We start from the raw sequence: 15,455 nt of genomic DNA on the forward strand, positions 1-15,455 counted from the left end.
AACTGGTATGATTTTGTAATGTTATTTTGACAAAATGTGGAGAATTTTGCAGAATTTTAAAATATTGTGCATAGAATTTTTATTTTTTTGGCACAGAATGCCCCCCAGGAGTATGAGATGTATTAGCAGAAGTGCTGTAAGAAAGACACAAGTAGTAGTTTTTCCACTCTACTCAGTACCGATAAGGCTTCAACTGGAGTACTATGTCCAGTTATGCGTTGGAGATAGGGACAAACTGGAGAAGATCCAGAAGAGAACAACAAAAATGATTGAGAAAAGATTGAAAGAAACTGGATTTGTTTAGTCTGGAGAAGAGTACACTGAGAGGGGACATGGTCACCCGCTTCAAGTATATCTAAGGGATGTGGTGAAGATTAATTATTGCCTACGTTCTTTGAAGATGTAAAGCACAGTAGAAATGCCAAGGATGGTTAGCACATGGAACATGGAAATCACTGAAAGACCATGAAAGCTCATGCTGCCATTTTTTACAGTCACTTTTCAAACTGCATTTCAAGGGCGCGGCATGTGTTAAAATTAAATTTTACGCATAGGGAGCTATACAAAGCATTTTACCAGTAGCGACACACTTGTGATGTGAAATCTAGCTATAGACACATTCTTCATTCTTGGCTCATATCAGCAGTTTTGAGGAGGGAAAATGAAATGCAGAGACTCTTGATGTATTAAGTATGGAAAAAAAACCTCAAATTCTCTGATATTCTGGGCAAGAAATGTTAGTTTTTGATCTATATAAAAGAAGAGTTACATTCAACAAAGCCAATATTAAATTCCTGTAATTACAAGTCAATGCAAGTCAATTTAGATAACAACAGAGCTGGAAATTAATAAAGGTAATTTAGATAGAGTCCTTGTGTTTTTGATCAGCATAACCCTATATACAGGAGCAGGTCTGAGTCTTAACATGATGAAGTAACAAGATGAAGCATTCCAAGATCTCCAGAACAAAGAAAAAGTTCAAGTTCATATTGTACTTTATTGTGTGATAAAGTCAACCTCTCAGCATACATGCACACACAACAAGTTCAGTCCAGCACTAAATATTAATGCTCTCCTCCTCCACTTTTATTTTTCATCAGTACAGTCTCCCGATACCTGATGAAGCTGCTGAAAGGCAAGTTATTGTTTTTTAATGATTTTACACACAGGCCATTAAAATTAATCTAAAAATGTATTAATAGCTGTATCAGCTAAAACATCCTTGGGCTGCAATGTATGAAAAAAATAAAGTTCAGAGAGATCACATAAAAAAGGAATACAAATAAATTAAAAACTAAAAGAACTAAGTACAAAACTCCCCTTGAATATTTGTTTTGTGTAATATTTAAAAGCCTTGATCTCAAAGAGGGAAAGGAATGTAGTTAAGTTTTTCCACACTGTTAAATGTCACCATGATCCCGGTAATTCTTTGCTTCTTTTGTCACTTCCTTGTTAAGTCAAAGTTATGATGCACTTGACACTGCCAACTTTTTCAGATGATCCATGAACACCTGGAGACTAACATCATCTGTTAGGATGGGAGATCCCGATTCCTACAATAATATAAAATAAATTAGCAAATAACTGTAAGAACAAAGCAAACATGGTTACCACTAGGACTGTTCTGAAAGGATGTTGGGCATCAGTGCCCTATCCTAATTGCCCGCTAAATCAATTGCATGAGGATATATTGGGAAGATGCTGCTTGGTAACAAAAGCAACAATAAAATTCCATGTTGTGGATTCCCAAAAGAATATATAGTCATTAAATATTTATTATTATTCATGAAGCAACCTGTGTATCCCTGCCCCGGAGAGTTTACATGGACAAAATAAAGGTAGAGGAAGAATGGAGAGTGACAAAATCAAGCACATTGTATATTCAGATGCGGTACACTTATACCTGGTGGACTGATTCATTTATTATTAATATTTTTGCTCTATAGTACCAGAGTACTAATGTAAACCAGCTGTGATCGTGATCTCATGGTATCAGACCAGTTAGTGAAGGGTAGAGCAATAAGATATTGTGGACAACCTTTTCAAACCTGACTGCCTGAAGCTTTGGAAGTGCACCCTAAATCAAAGTAGCTTGGTTTTCAGAGTTGCTGAGCTCTGGCAGCTCCCTTTGAAGTCGGCAAGAGCTATAGGTGCTCAGGACCTAACAATCAGATTACTGTTCCCACTAATTATCACATTACCTTTATTTAGGATCTTAAATTTAAAAAAAAGTTAGGAGCTTAACTTTAGACATCCAGATTTGAAAAGGTTATCCTGAATGTGCAAGTTATTTTTGTTCATTTAATTGTTCCCTGTTAATCTAGCTTAGCTAGTATATTCTAATCAATTGATATTTATTGTAATGAACACATGATGTACGTCTAGGTTCTAAAGAAAATCTGGCTCCTCAGAACTGAGTTGTACATTTCTCAGTTTTTAAATACTATGACTATCAAAGCCAACACCCAGCAATTCCACTGCCAGTTCTGTTGTTACATTGTCACAAAACATGACAATTTCAAATCATCAAGGCATCAATGTCTGTGAAAGTTGCTAGCCAGGGGAGAAGCAGGAGAGGTCTAAAGCAATCCACAGGAACAAAGCAAGCCACTGTTCATAGCCTACTGCTATGTGATTAGAGAACAAATAGAATGGGGAAAAATAAAAAAATGTGTGCATCTTATATATACACACTTCTGTCCTTCCTCCAACAGTAGTAATTCCTCCATAACTCACCTGTCCCCACGCATAGAGATTATTGTGAGTCTGAGAGGGGTTCACTTTAGACAAGAGGAAGCGGGCCTATAAAAAAAATATATATATTACAAAAATAGTTTTTAAAATAAAGAATATCAACTCCCTCAGGACTTATCACCACACCCCAGGTCACCACAGCAGTCTGGCTAGCCTTTGCTTTCAAGCCCTTGTTTAGAGAATATATTTTTCTGATTTAACTTGAACGGATGTCCCATTAAAGTTCAAATGCAGTAACTATTATGGATATCACTATGGTAACCAAATGATGCAATGGTTTTCATCTCTTGATCACTGTAATAGCTAACATTTGACCAATATTTTTGGACCTCAGTTACTGCTGCTAACTGATGTGGCAGTTATGCCGCTTTTATAGGGTGTAATAAGCCGAGAAGGGAATAAGAGGAAGATAAAGCTAAATGGCTTCTTATTACCAACAGCATATGGACTATACCCATTTTTGTTGCGAGGCACAAGTATTCCCACTCGTTGCTAGTTATGAATGTTGCCATAGGCTATGGAAAAGAGAATGCCATGACTAGGTTTCTAATCCAGTGTGATTCAAACCAAGTTGCACTGAATGCATTACCTAAGCTAGATACGTTTTGATATGTACAATCATTTATTCTCCATGTAGTATTTGATCTGAGCATTTTCTTTTTTGCACCCTTTTATTTCAAAGGCCTGTCCCATGAACAATTTCTAAAGTACGCTTTTAAAACAGACTATTAGTGGTAAGGGCTCACAAGGAAAGATATACATACAGGCTGTGCACTTTGAGGGTTGAATTACTGCAAAGTTATTTAGTCTACAGAATCAGCTAACGACTAAACCTAAAGCTATGAACTCGCTTCATTCAAAACTAATACACGTGTGCTCCTGGATAAGGCTTTGCCATACCTGACTGCCTCCATGTTCAGTGTTAATATAACGCGGCATTGGGAATCTAGTCTGCAATATTTCCTGGGCATCGTCCAATGGGGCTTGCAGTAAATGCTTGAAGTTTTCATATTCAGGCATGTCTTGGTAGCCAGCTTTCTGCCACTGTGCAATCGTCTATTGGAGGAAAAAAGAGAAAGTAGGAGAGAAGTAACAGAGGGTCCCTCTGTTGCTTTTTACAGATTCAGACTAACACGGCTACCCCTCTGATAGGAGAGAAGTCTCCATGTTACCCCTCACTTTGTAACTTCTGTGTCTTTGCTTTAAAAGACTAGAATGTTACAGGATACACCTTTTTATTATTTAGTCAATTACTTTGTATTTGTCTAATCCTGAATTCAAATAAAGAGCTAACTAACAAGATGAGAAACTCAGCCAAATATCTACATTTATTTCTGTAGAGCTGCAAGAGCAATTTGTTGAAAATAAAATTGAAACGATTGGTTATCAAAAGATACATTTATGAGGGATATGCACAGCATTGTTAAAAATTGCTATTTCTGAGTTTAACTAAGACTTAAATACCATGGCCATAGTCATTTTCTTGTACAGTTTATAAGGCTACAGATACCTGACAACTGCTCCACTCACATACAAATTTACCCCTTCCCTTGAGAGATTTCACCAAAACAGCTGATTGGCTCAAATTGCAACATTACAGGAAGGTGATGATTTCTTCAGACAACACTGAAAGATCTATCCTCCTGCTTGACTCAGGTGTACATACAACTCACGTTCATACTAATTAGATCTGTGTGCATCTCTCTCGCAGAGAACAAATCTCTTAGAAAAACAGGTAGCAGATAACTGAGCCATTGAAAACTGACATGCCTTTAGAGGCAATATCGCAGGGGTATTAACACTGGTGTCATTACACTAGCCCAAGCTTTTCAAACAGCTCATTTTACACACACAGTAACAGTGCAGGGTAACAAGAGAAAGGCACACGATTTGCACGTTACCTCGCCAAGGTAGATTACAATCTGGAAGAAAGTATCCATCAGCAAAATTCTGTCAGCAAGAATGCTGCTGCTGTCCAAAAGCACAGGCTGGGAAAGATCAGATGAGAAGTCAGTCACCGTGAGGCCCTCAGAACTGTATTAAACTTCAAGTTCAGTGCAATAGATAACTGAACTGCAGCGGTACACAACAGAATCAAGAGAGCGCTAATCAGTCTGAATAAGCAAATTTCAGAGTGTAGCCAATGACACCAGTATCGCGGAACGAATCATAAAGATACCAGCTGCTGCAGGAAACCGAATGCATAGAAAAGCTATATTTCAACTACATGAGTTTGAGTCGAAATGATCTTGGACAAGAATCTCTCATCGAAATAATATGATGTTTACTGTATGTTCACAACTTTAGAATTTTAAAAAAATATCCTTGTCTTTGAAATACAAATATTTTTCTGAATAATTACTCTAATTAAAGGCAGACCATACTACAAGCTGGACTATTTGTATAAAACAATACCATTGTGATGACTGACTAGACACCATTAAGGGTTGTTCCAAAGCTCTCTGCTCAACACAGCAAGTGAATGACTTACCTCGGGGGGTCCAGAAAAAGAATAGGAATAAAGGATGGGCTGGATCATGATAAGGGACTGGGTCAGATCTTGTCTGGCAAAGTGATGCCGGTAATAGGAAGATTCATCCGGGCTGTTGTTAAACACTTGAAGAAATGGAGATCGTCGCAAGTGGAACATAAACTACATTTACATAGAAAGATGAATGAGAAAAGAAAAGAAAAAAAAAAAATCAGTGGATTTTTTTTTTTTTTAACCTCCCTAGTCACAAGTCCAGTCTGAATGTACAATAAGTTACTGCCAAAGTCTTTCCTCTAATTAACTCTTTGGAAGCTTCATCTACCAGTCGTTTACAGCATTTAACTACAAGCCAGGGTGTTGACTTGCATCACAACAAATTTAAAAATCATCAAATAATCATGATTGTGTATTTTATTGACATTTCTGCCTGTAACTGCCTTTTTCCACATTTCCATATCTATACAAAGCGGAGTCCTTACCTGGGGATACAGAGAAAATGAATCTGACAGTCTGAAGGAATTCGGATCATCCTTGTTATATTGTCCAAACTTCTGACACTGTTGGAAGGAATGCGTATATTTTAATCTCTGGGGGTTTGTTTGTTTTTTTCACACATTCTGTATTTGTAAGAATTTGTACAGAGTAACCCGATAAGAAGAGAATACCAACAGGTAATACAGAGAAACATTACACAATGTGGCGTCTCTAAACCTCTCACTGCTAGAAGCCGGGACTCGATGACACAGGATGGATCACTCAATAATTAACCTGTTCGGTTCATTCCCTCAGAAGTATCTGGCATTGGCCACTGTGGGAAGACAGGATACTGACATAGATGGACCTTTGATCTGACCCAGTATGGCCGTTCTTATGTTCTTATCACATTATTAATTAAGTCACTAATGTGTGGGGCTATTGCTGGAGTAATGATTGGACTCCATCTTCCCTTATCATATTTTAGCATGTAAATACATATCACAAGCTTAGTACAAACGTCAGATTCAAAATATCTAAAGGGAAAAAAATTGCTTCCAAGAAATTAATGTTTTGTATTGGATCAGTTATGATCTGATAGCTGGGTCTCATTTAATGCTTTGTATATCACATCACATAGGCTTCATTATGACCAAGGTGTCTTATATGCTACGAAACACTGGCTGGCCCAATGTTCCTTGGCTCTGTGACAGCAGACTGGAAATTCGGCAGCAGCGTCATTGAAAATTGATGGTTTTAATGACTGAAATATGCAAATGAACACTGCAAATAAGTGCAGTAGCCAGCCCCTCGCATTTGTTTTAGTATTCAATTCACTTTTCTTTTACATTTACCCCACCTTTTCAGTATTGGACATGCCACAGATTTTTGTACTAACCCAACGTAGCTGCATTATAGGCTACGTGTACACTTTAAATGCCATGGCAGCACAACTTCGGCTCTGCAGCAGCACTTCAGGATAGACACTTAGCCGAGTGACAGGCGGGGCTCTCCCATCGCTGTAGTTAATCCACCTCCCCAAGAGGCAGTAGCTAGGTTGAAAGAATAATTCTTCCATCGACCTAACTCCATCTACGAGGGGACTTCGGTTGGCTCTGCTCCATCACTCGGGGTGTAGAGTTTCATACCCATGAGCGATGTAGCTGGGTCAGTTTACTTTGTTAGCACAGACCAGCCCTAAAAGCCGTTGGGGCACAGCTGGAGATTTAGGCGTCTGGGACTTCTGGCCCCTGTAGAAGAGTTGGAGGCTGTCTGGTGTTGTAATATAACCATGTGGGCTAGAGGATTCTGCTAAAATGGAATCTTACATGGCATAGCTATGTCTCTCGGGGGGGGGGGGGGGGGTGTGAAAAAACCGATATCCCTGAGAGTTGTAGTCGTGGCTAAGCCCCAGCATACACACACTGAGCTGACGGAAGAATTCTTCCATTGGTCTTGGTCGGGGAGGGCAAACTTTTTGGCCTGAGGGCCGCATCAGGTTTCGTAAATTGTATGGAGGGCCGGTTAGGGGAGGCGGTCGTGGCCTGGCCTCCACCTCCTATCTGCCGCCCCATCCTCCCGGGACTCCTGCCCCATCCAATCCCCCCTGTTCCCTGACAGCCCCCCCCTCAGGACCCCTGTCCCATCCACACACACACCCCCGTTCCCTGACCACACCCAGACCCCTGCCCCGACTGCCCCCCGCCACCCCAACCAACCCCTCCTCTCATTCCTGATGGCCCCCCGGGACCCCGGCCCCATCCGATCACCCCTTCTCCCTGGCCCCTGACTGCCCCCTGCTGCCCCATCCAACCTCCCCTCCTTCCTGACTGCCCACTGGGATCCCTGCCCCCATTCAACCCCCTGTTCCCCCTGACCCCTATCCACACCCCCGCCCTCTGACCACCACCCCGAACTCCTCTGCCCTCTATTCAACCCCGCCCCACTTACTGCGCTGCCTGGAGCACCGGTGGCTGGCGGTGCTACAGCCGTGCCACCCAGCTGGAGCCGGGCCACGGTGCCACCACTGCTGTCACCGCACAGCACAGAGACCAGGTCAGGCCGGGTTCTGCAGCTGTGCTGCCCCAGGAGTTCACAGGGCAGTGGGGCGAGCGAGCTGAGGCTGCGGGGGGGGGGGGGGGGAAGGACAGCAGGGGAGGGGGCTGGGGCTAGCCTCCCGGGCCAGGAGCTCGGGGGCCGGGCAGGACGGTCTCGCGGGCTGGTGTGGCCCGCAGGCCGTACCTTGCCCACCTCTGGTCTAGGTACTACATCTCGGGGCGGTGAATAACTACAGCAATAGCCTCCCATCCTGTCCCTGCAGTGAGTGTCTACATTGAAGAGCGACAGCAGGGCAGCTGTAGCGTTTTAGGTGTAAACAGAACTGACGTTTATACTATTTCAGATTTAACCCACTGAGATTCGCCCATCACACTTACCAATCTGATTAGCTGCCTGTCTAGCCATCGCAGTACATCGGGTCCCTCCTCCGACTCAGCTCTGTAGACTCCCAGACGCGCCATTAGCACTGCAGCTGCTTCCTGGTCAAACGCCGCTTCGATATGTTGGAGCTGACTCTGTGCATCTGCCCAACTGATAATAGGAAAGTTAGTGCGACACACATGCATCTTTACCAAGTACAAACACTGGCTCATGCCAGGCAGGTAAAACACCCTGCGTCCAATCCACCCAGATGGCTGGAAAAATGCAGAAAGATAGACTATATTTACAATACAGTAGGGATTGGCCTATGGAGCTCACTTTCTGGCAATGGTGGTTACTCGAATGCGTCTCTGTGTACTGGAGTGCTGATACTGAGTGACAAACTGCGCGGCGCCTCTGCCACCCTGAGGTATCGGTGCATTGTGCTGCAAAACAGAGGAATAAAGTGTTACTCTCATAAAGAGTTGATAGGGTAGAGTTACAGAACAGCAAAAGAACTGCAGTGCATTATACGTCAAGCCTGAGTATAACTGCAAGCTTGAGTCCCGTTGCTCAAGAATGTCATTTTTCAGGGCTGCTGGAAAATATAAGGAGTATTAAGCAAGCCCAGAGTAAGCATGGGGGTGGCGGGTTCATTAGCTACTTTGCTAACAGTTGGGCAATAAAGAATGGGAGCAGTTTATCATCCCTACAACAGTGGGAAAATAGCACATGGAAGGAGTTGGCAGGACTGAATAAATATAACAGGTAAGGAAGAGAAAAGAGAGAAACAACAGAGTCATTGTGCAGGGTAAAAACATTTATTACTTAGCTCTTCTATAGTGCTTTTCATCAGTAAAGCAAGTAGGAGCATGAATGCAGTCTGTGTGAGACTGTTTTTTCTAGCTATGAAGCTTGTTAATAGGTATCTCATATGTTACAAAGGGACCATTGTAATTACTCTTCGTGGATCTACTAGGCAGGTGATGGCTACTATAGACAACAGTATGCTGTAACTGTACATAAATGAGGGGAAAAAAATGGACTGACCTGATTCACCACTTCAAAATATATGGCAAGAGTTGAACTGGGATCAAGGCTACAGATTTTCCACTGACATGTACCTCCAATACCAAGTTCCTGGAGAGGGTTCAAAAGAAAGTGATTTTTTCTCTAGTGCAGGATAAGTTAAGATCACTTTAAATTGTGACCAAAGGTAAGACTCAGCACGTGCCCTCTACTGGATCTTATACCTTCTAGATACAAATTAAAGTCCAAAAATGAACCTGAAAACAAATAATTAAATGAAAGCTTTACTGTGTAACAGTTGAAGCCAGATTCAGCTGTCTTCTCCAAGGACACCAGTCATCTCTTTCCACTGGTCAGCCATCCGTGGGATACATTAAGGGCAGTCCTGCAGGAGACCCCCCTCCATCCCCCCCCATTCAAAGACCAAGCATTTCACCTCCACAATGCACCCAATTTCCTCTAGCCTGGGGAGATGAACCCTACAGTACTCCCAAACCAGTCTCTCCTCCTTGACAGAACCCAGCATTGCTGTCAGACCACAGGGCTAGCCAAAAGGCTTTGCACTGCTTATTTACTTCTTTATAAAAGATTTTCCACGTCAGTGACTTACGTTTTCAGAGACGCATGGTCCTTTAGCGTTTAGGGATACGCATGGTCCAATAGCCCCTGAGATTTTCAGCTCCCTAGAAGTCTAAAATAGGGTCAGAAAAGTTTGAAAATCAAATCGGTCAAACAAAGTACACATCTGAAGTGACAGAAAAATCAGCCGCTCAGCTTTAATCAGAAAAGACATTGATGATCAGAAGTTCCCAAACTGCTCTGCAGAAAGCTCGCAGGTCACATAGGGCTGTCTTCTCCTCCTCCTTTCCAGCTGCTAAGTTACATTAAAAGACAGCTAGACCACATCTACTAATTTCCCAGGGCAGCTAGTGTTGCAGTTGCCACAGGGATGTTGTGCAATCATGAAGGGGAGGAAATGTAGCCCACGTGATTGTTCCTCTGAACGCCACACTGCGGTTAGAGTTTGAGAACCTCTGATCTACATAATCAGATTTCAAACAAAAAACACAAGCCCACAATTGCCTGTGGGAGTAGGAAATTCTACTTGACAAGTGTGGGCGAGTAGGGCTAAGCCATTCATCTCTGCAAAGATTAAGCTTTCCCTAAGGAAAAACACCCCAATAAATCCATTATCTGTGAAAGTGACAAGAATCTGGTCAATTTCTTTCTCCTGCTGCCTGGGAAAGCCAAAAGCAATAGCCTAGGCAGGCACTGGAGCTATTCAGAGTGGGGAGGAAAATGCCAAAAATGGAGGCAGGGGAAAGGGAGAGTAGCAGAGGCCAAGCCACTCACTATTCAACAGGCTCCAGGATGGGACCAGAGAGAAATATCCTTCCTTCCAGCAGCCCAAGGGACATGGGTGCTTCAAGTCAGTGGGGCTGGGCACCAAGTGCAGGGATCTGCCTGCATGGAACAGCTTGGAGGGCTGAGGCGTTAGGTAAGATACTAAGTGTCAGGATCTTAGAACTTCCTCAAGACAGGGCTGGAATTCCCTCCAAACAGGCGTGGTTTCAAAACACACAGGCGCTCTAAGGTTGCTGCTTCCATCACTGAGAGCCACTGGAAATTTGAAATAACTCACTAAAATGTTACATGTTGCAAAATAAGCTTAAGTATTTCATTGTTTATATCCTACACAGAACCAGCTATTTAACCTGTTAAATCGAAGTGCTCTTTACTGATTTATCTGTTCATTCTCTTTAATCAGCCCCATCTCTCACCTTCACTTCTAACGTAGCACCAAACGCCATTCGGAATTCTCCATTGAAGTCTTTGCTAAACACCCGCTGGAAGGTCTGCTTGAAGAGAGAAGTGTTGAAAGAGTCCCCCATCACCATGTGACCCCTGGGAAGGGAAAATGACAAGGGAACTAAACAACAAGTACCTGGAACGGACTCGCAAAGGATGTCTCTCTCCTATCCTTTACCCACCACACAGACAGACAGACACCATTTTAAAAAGTTTCCATGGTGAATTGCAAAGTAAGGAACTAGCTACTGGATGGAAGCATTCCAAACCTCAAATCTGAACATGCTGGCACCACCCCCAGGGGCGAGGCACAAAGGAGCAAGTTCTGAGTTAATACAAAAATGGAAAGTACAGTAAGTGTTTATGAAAGGGGTTAGATTGACAGCCAGGGAGTTGTCTGTTTGGCCACAGAACAGTTCTTGCAATGGCAGTGCAGTCTTCCCCATCTGTGTGCTAGAATGGAGACTGGGGAAACCTAATTCTAGGGCTGGAGGGTAGTTCTGTCTTTATCTGTTTATTTTCCAATGCATGCAGTGCACCTAACTCACAAACTACTTGATGCCCTAGCGGTGATGATGCTTGACACATTACAGAACTCCCCAGCCCATGAACAACCACTAACTAAATCCTCTTCTAATTAACTCACCTCCCCAGAAAAAGCCCGAGTAAATGGATAGGACCCAGTAGCGCAGACTGACAGTCTATCACACAAAGGAAAGGCAATTCTAGAGCTAAGAGTCTTCTATCAAAAACACTTTGCCTCCAGAAAGACCAACATAGGGACTTCCCAGTTAACTGGCCCAGTAGATCTCAACTGGCAGATTAAAGAGACAGGCAGTCCCTACAATAATGCAGGTAGTGGTTGGCACCTCTGCAAATGCCACCAGCAAGGGTGCTACTCCGTGCAAATTATGATGGTGTTTGGAAGCAGCATGCCCTGGGGATACGTGCCCACTAGGGACTGCAATGACTCTTGGCACTAGCTTCTTGACTCAGAGAGGCCAAGTATCCGTAAGAAATTATAACTCTGCTACTACCCTGAAGCAAATTCAATCCAGTGCCCTAGTACCAAGCCCTCCTGGTCCCTGCAGAACATTTCATTTTGCAGGACACAGTGCAAGCACTTAACATTATGCTCATAATGCCACCGCTCATAATGTGACTGCTTAATCTGTCTTTCAACTCTCCCCTCTGGACTTGCTAAGTCTCAGTGAGATAAAACGTGTTTGTGGAAAAGACAGCATCCAGGGTTTAGGAGTTGGTTAAAACATTAAATCACCATTCTCTAAACAGGACATCTGCTTTGCCACTGACTGCATCAAAATTCATCCCACGCAAGCTGCCCTGAAGTACAACCCTGCACTACTGAAGTCAAGGGCAGCTTTGCCATTGAATACAATGGACACAAGATCAGACTGTTAATGCTTAGAATCAGGGAAATGACAACAATTGCTCACCTCCATACATTTATATCAAACTAATCATTTCCTATCCCACTCCTCCACCCCAAAAGACGGGGCTGTGCTTGCTCACTGCTCAGGGCTGAGGACATACCCGGTGAGGTTTGCACAACACTTCATCTCCAGAAGGCCAGTCTGATCGAGAGCGCAGGCGTAGATATCAATGCAGTGGCCGTTGGCTGCCGTGCGATTAGCTAGAATCTCGTAGTGCTGTGGAGACAAAGGGCACGCAGAGCTTTTAAAACATTCCAACCGGCATGTAAGGATTTCCTCGGGTTCTACAGCTGGAGCCGACGCAGGAATTTTCCCTTGGGGAAAGCATGTTCTATTTTAATGGTGACATACCACCCCTAAAGTAAGGGCCCCAAATCCCAGAGCCACAGTACACAACGAGCACTGCATTAGAGCTTGCTTTTCACTGCTATGACCTTTGCTACCATCTCCAAACTGCACTGTACATTCAGAGTAAATGCAGCACATTTGAACCTCTTAGCTATGTGTCAAGACGACCCAGGAGGCATTTGGAGACTGACTGGTTCTCAGCGGGAAAAGCAAACTCTCTCTTGCCAGGTTAGGATACTCCTGGAACTGAGGGTCAGATCCTTCTGCTCTCCAAATGGCTGAGGAAGAGATGCTAAAATACCTTCTTGTTCTCTGGAGAAAGAACTGTGCTGGATGCAGACTGCGACTGAGGGACTTAGCCTTTTGTTTGGGACCTGGCAGAACAAAGCCCAGCCTTATACTTTGACCTAGGTAGTTGGCTGAAGAAAGCAGCATCTGTACCCCTGAGGGAGACCCAGGTCCATGTTGGGGCATAGAGGCCTCAGGGCCACGAAGCAGCAGCGTGCTGGTCACTAGTAAAGTCACACAAAGGAGTTAGTAAGGTGAAGCGCAGCTCACCAATACAGACCTAGGATTAGCTATTGGTTCCATAGGGGCGGCTTAGAGCCGTGAGCTGGTAAAACTGTGCTGCTACCACGTACACCATGACACCCAAACTGGTTATACCCAGCAGGTCCACGACATCGTTTGTGCAGCAGAAGCAGTGTCTTTGCTTTAGCAGACAGCAAGACCTACCTTTGTAGCCTTTTTCATGAACCGTGCATTGTCCTTCTCTATGTCATGCCAGGAACGAATGGGTGTTTTCAGTTCGTCTCCTACCACCATGCCTGGCCCTTGTGTGGGTGGCCCGCCTGTAAACAACATTATTCTGGCCCCTGTGTTTGGAAACGTGCCCTAGAATAAAATTAAAGCCTTATTTTAGAGGTGGGCAGATTAAAGGACAGCAATACTTTTAATCTACTTTTTGGGGCAAGGTCTGTGTCAACCTCTGTGTACAGCACCTAGCACATCAGGGGGCTGATTCCGATGGAGGTGTTTGGGTGCTCCCTTCATAAATAATTCCTGCCTTCTTGACATGGAATAGTGGGGACTGAGGCACTACTGTCCATTTCTAAACACAGGGCAGCTCAGATTTCATGCTCCCACTCCAGGAAGCAGGACTGTATCTGCTCCCATCTTCCCCCCTGTGCCTCAGGTGATCTATCCACAAAACCAGTGTATGATTCCACAAAGATGGGGTGAGGCCCTGATGCATCTCAAAGCCAAATATTGGTTGTAAATATCTCTGACATTCCTGAATGCTCTCATACAAACACCTTTCAAATATTATTTAAGCATAACTATCCTCAGCATCACACCCCAGGAGGCATCAAGTTGGGTCATTTTCCCATAACAAAGTTAAATAGGTATTTCAAAAGTTAAGGGATATGACAAACTACACTCATGTCTGATACGTAGGGCCCTACCAAATTCACGGCCATGAAAAACACGTCCTCTCCTCTCTGGCTGTGAAGTAAGGGTGGCATTTCCATGACCTATAATAGCCTTGTGACCCACCCCACCCCCGACCACCTTTTGGGTGAGGACCCCCATGGTTACACCACCATGAAATTTCAGATGTAAACAGCTGAAAACATGAAATTAACTAATTTTAAAAACCCCTGGCCATGAAATTGACCAAAATGGACTGTGAATTTGGTAGGCCCTATTGATATGCAATCAGGCCACGGACCAAGTCTTTCAAATCCTGAGACATACTGGCCAAGCATAGCATAACCCCATAAGATTTTAATTTACCAGGTAATCGCACATTAAGAGTGAATTAGGATTACCTCCAATAAACCAACAGCAATTGACAAAGCTACTCCAGTCGATCTCAAGGGTCTCTTTCCCTGAGTCACTGGCCACGGGTCCCTCTGTAGTTCCCCAAGAAGATCTGTCAGGTTCATGTCAATCTTGTGTATAGGCTGCAGGAACCTGCAAGAATTCAAAATGAACAATTATAAATCCTATTGGTTTGGTCTTTGCTGCCAAAAACTGTACCAAAGTAATGCACCTCACACACCTGAAGTTTTCAAAACAACAGGCACAAGCACAGATAAACAATTTGATCAGAGCAAGATACAAAGAACACATAGCATGAGAACTTGGAAAAGCTACTCCACCAAAATGCATAGGAGGGCTGGCCACAGAACGAGAGCTTTAGGAGTGAGTGAGTGAAAGAGAGCACATGAGCTGGGACCCAACACAGGGAAACACAATTTAATCTGGAAACAAACTCCCGCTTTTTCTAATCATTCAGTCTCTGCTTACACTCTAAGTACCGTATATACTCGTTCAGAAGCCGAATATTTTGGGTAAAAAAGTGACGCATCAAAGAGTGGGGGTCGGCTTATAAACAGGTCTACACGAAAATTTGATGATTTTAAACTCTATGGAATCACTGAATTGAATATCTAATACATTGTTGTTTTGTTTACCTGGAGCATCTGCAGGCATGGAGCCCCTCAGCTCCCTGTGGCCGCAGTTCACCATTCCCAGCGCGCCACTTCCCGCGGCTCCCGTTGGCTGGGAACGGCAGACCGCGGACACTGGGAGCTGAGGGGCTCCGTGCCTGTGAACACTCCATGTAAACAAAACGTCCAGGCCCGCTAGCGGCTTACCCTAACGGGCCAGGA

General features: G+C 43.7%; 1 protein-coding gene across 1 annotated transcript; it reads right to left on the reverse strand.

Annotated features, from left to right (window-relative positions):
* Positions 1-972: 972 nt before the first annotated feature.
* On the reverse strand, positions 973-14,754 carry SEC23B (SEC23 homolog B, COPII coat complex component; the record flags this gene model as incomplete). Its single annotated transcript, XM_034764055.1, is given in 14 exon segments — positions 973-1,553; positions 2,737-2,802; positions 3,655-3,810; positions 4,656-4,742; positions 5,246-5,407; positions 5,725-5,802; positions 8,155-8,308; positions 8,477-8,583; positions 9,188-9,277; positions 9,777-9,857; positions 10,948-11,071; positions 12,530-12,645; positions 13,513-13,671; positions 14,610-14,754. Coding segments are annotated over 14 exon segments (1,615 nt in total), but the record flags the coding sequence as incomplete, so codon positions are not given.
* Between the last annotated feature and the right edge of the window lie 701 nt (positions 14,755-15,455).

The sequence above is a fragment of the Trachemys scripta genome, chromosome 3 (genome assembly GCF_013100865.1).
Source record: "Trachemys scripta elegans isolate TJP31775 chromosome 3, CAS_Tse_1.0, whole genome shotgun sequence".
Lineage (NCBI taxonomy): Eukaryota > Metazoa > Chordata > Testudines > Emydidae > Trachemys > Trachemys scripta.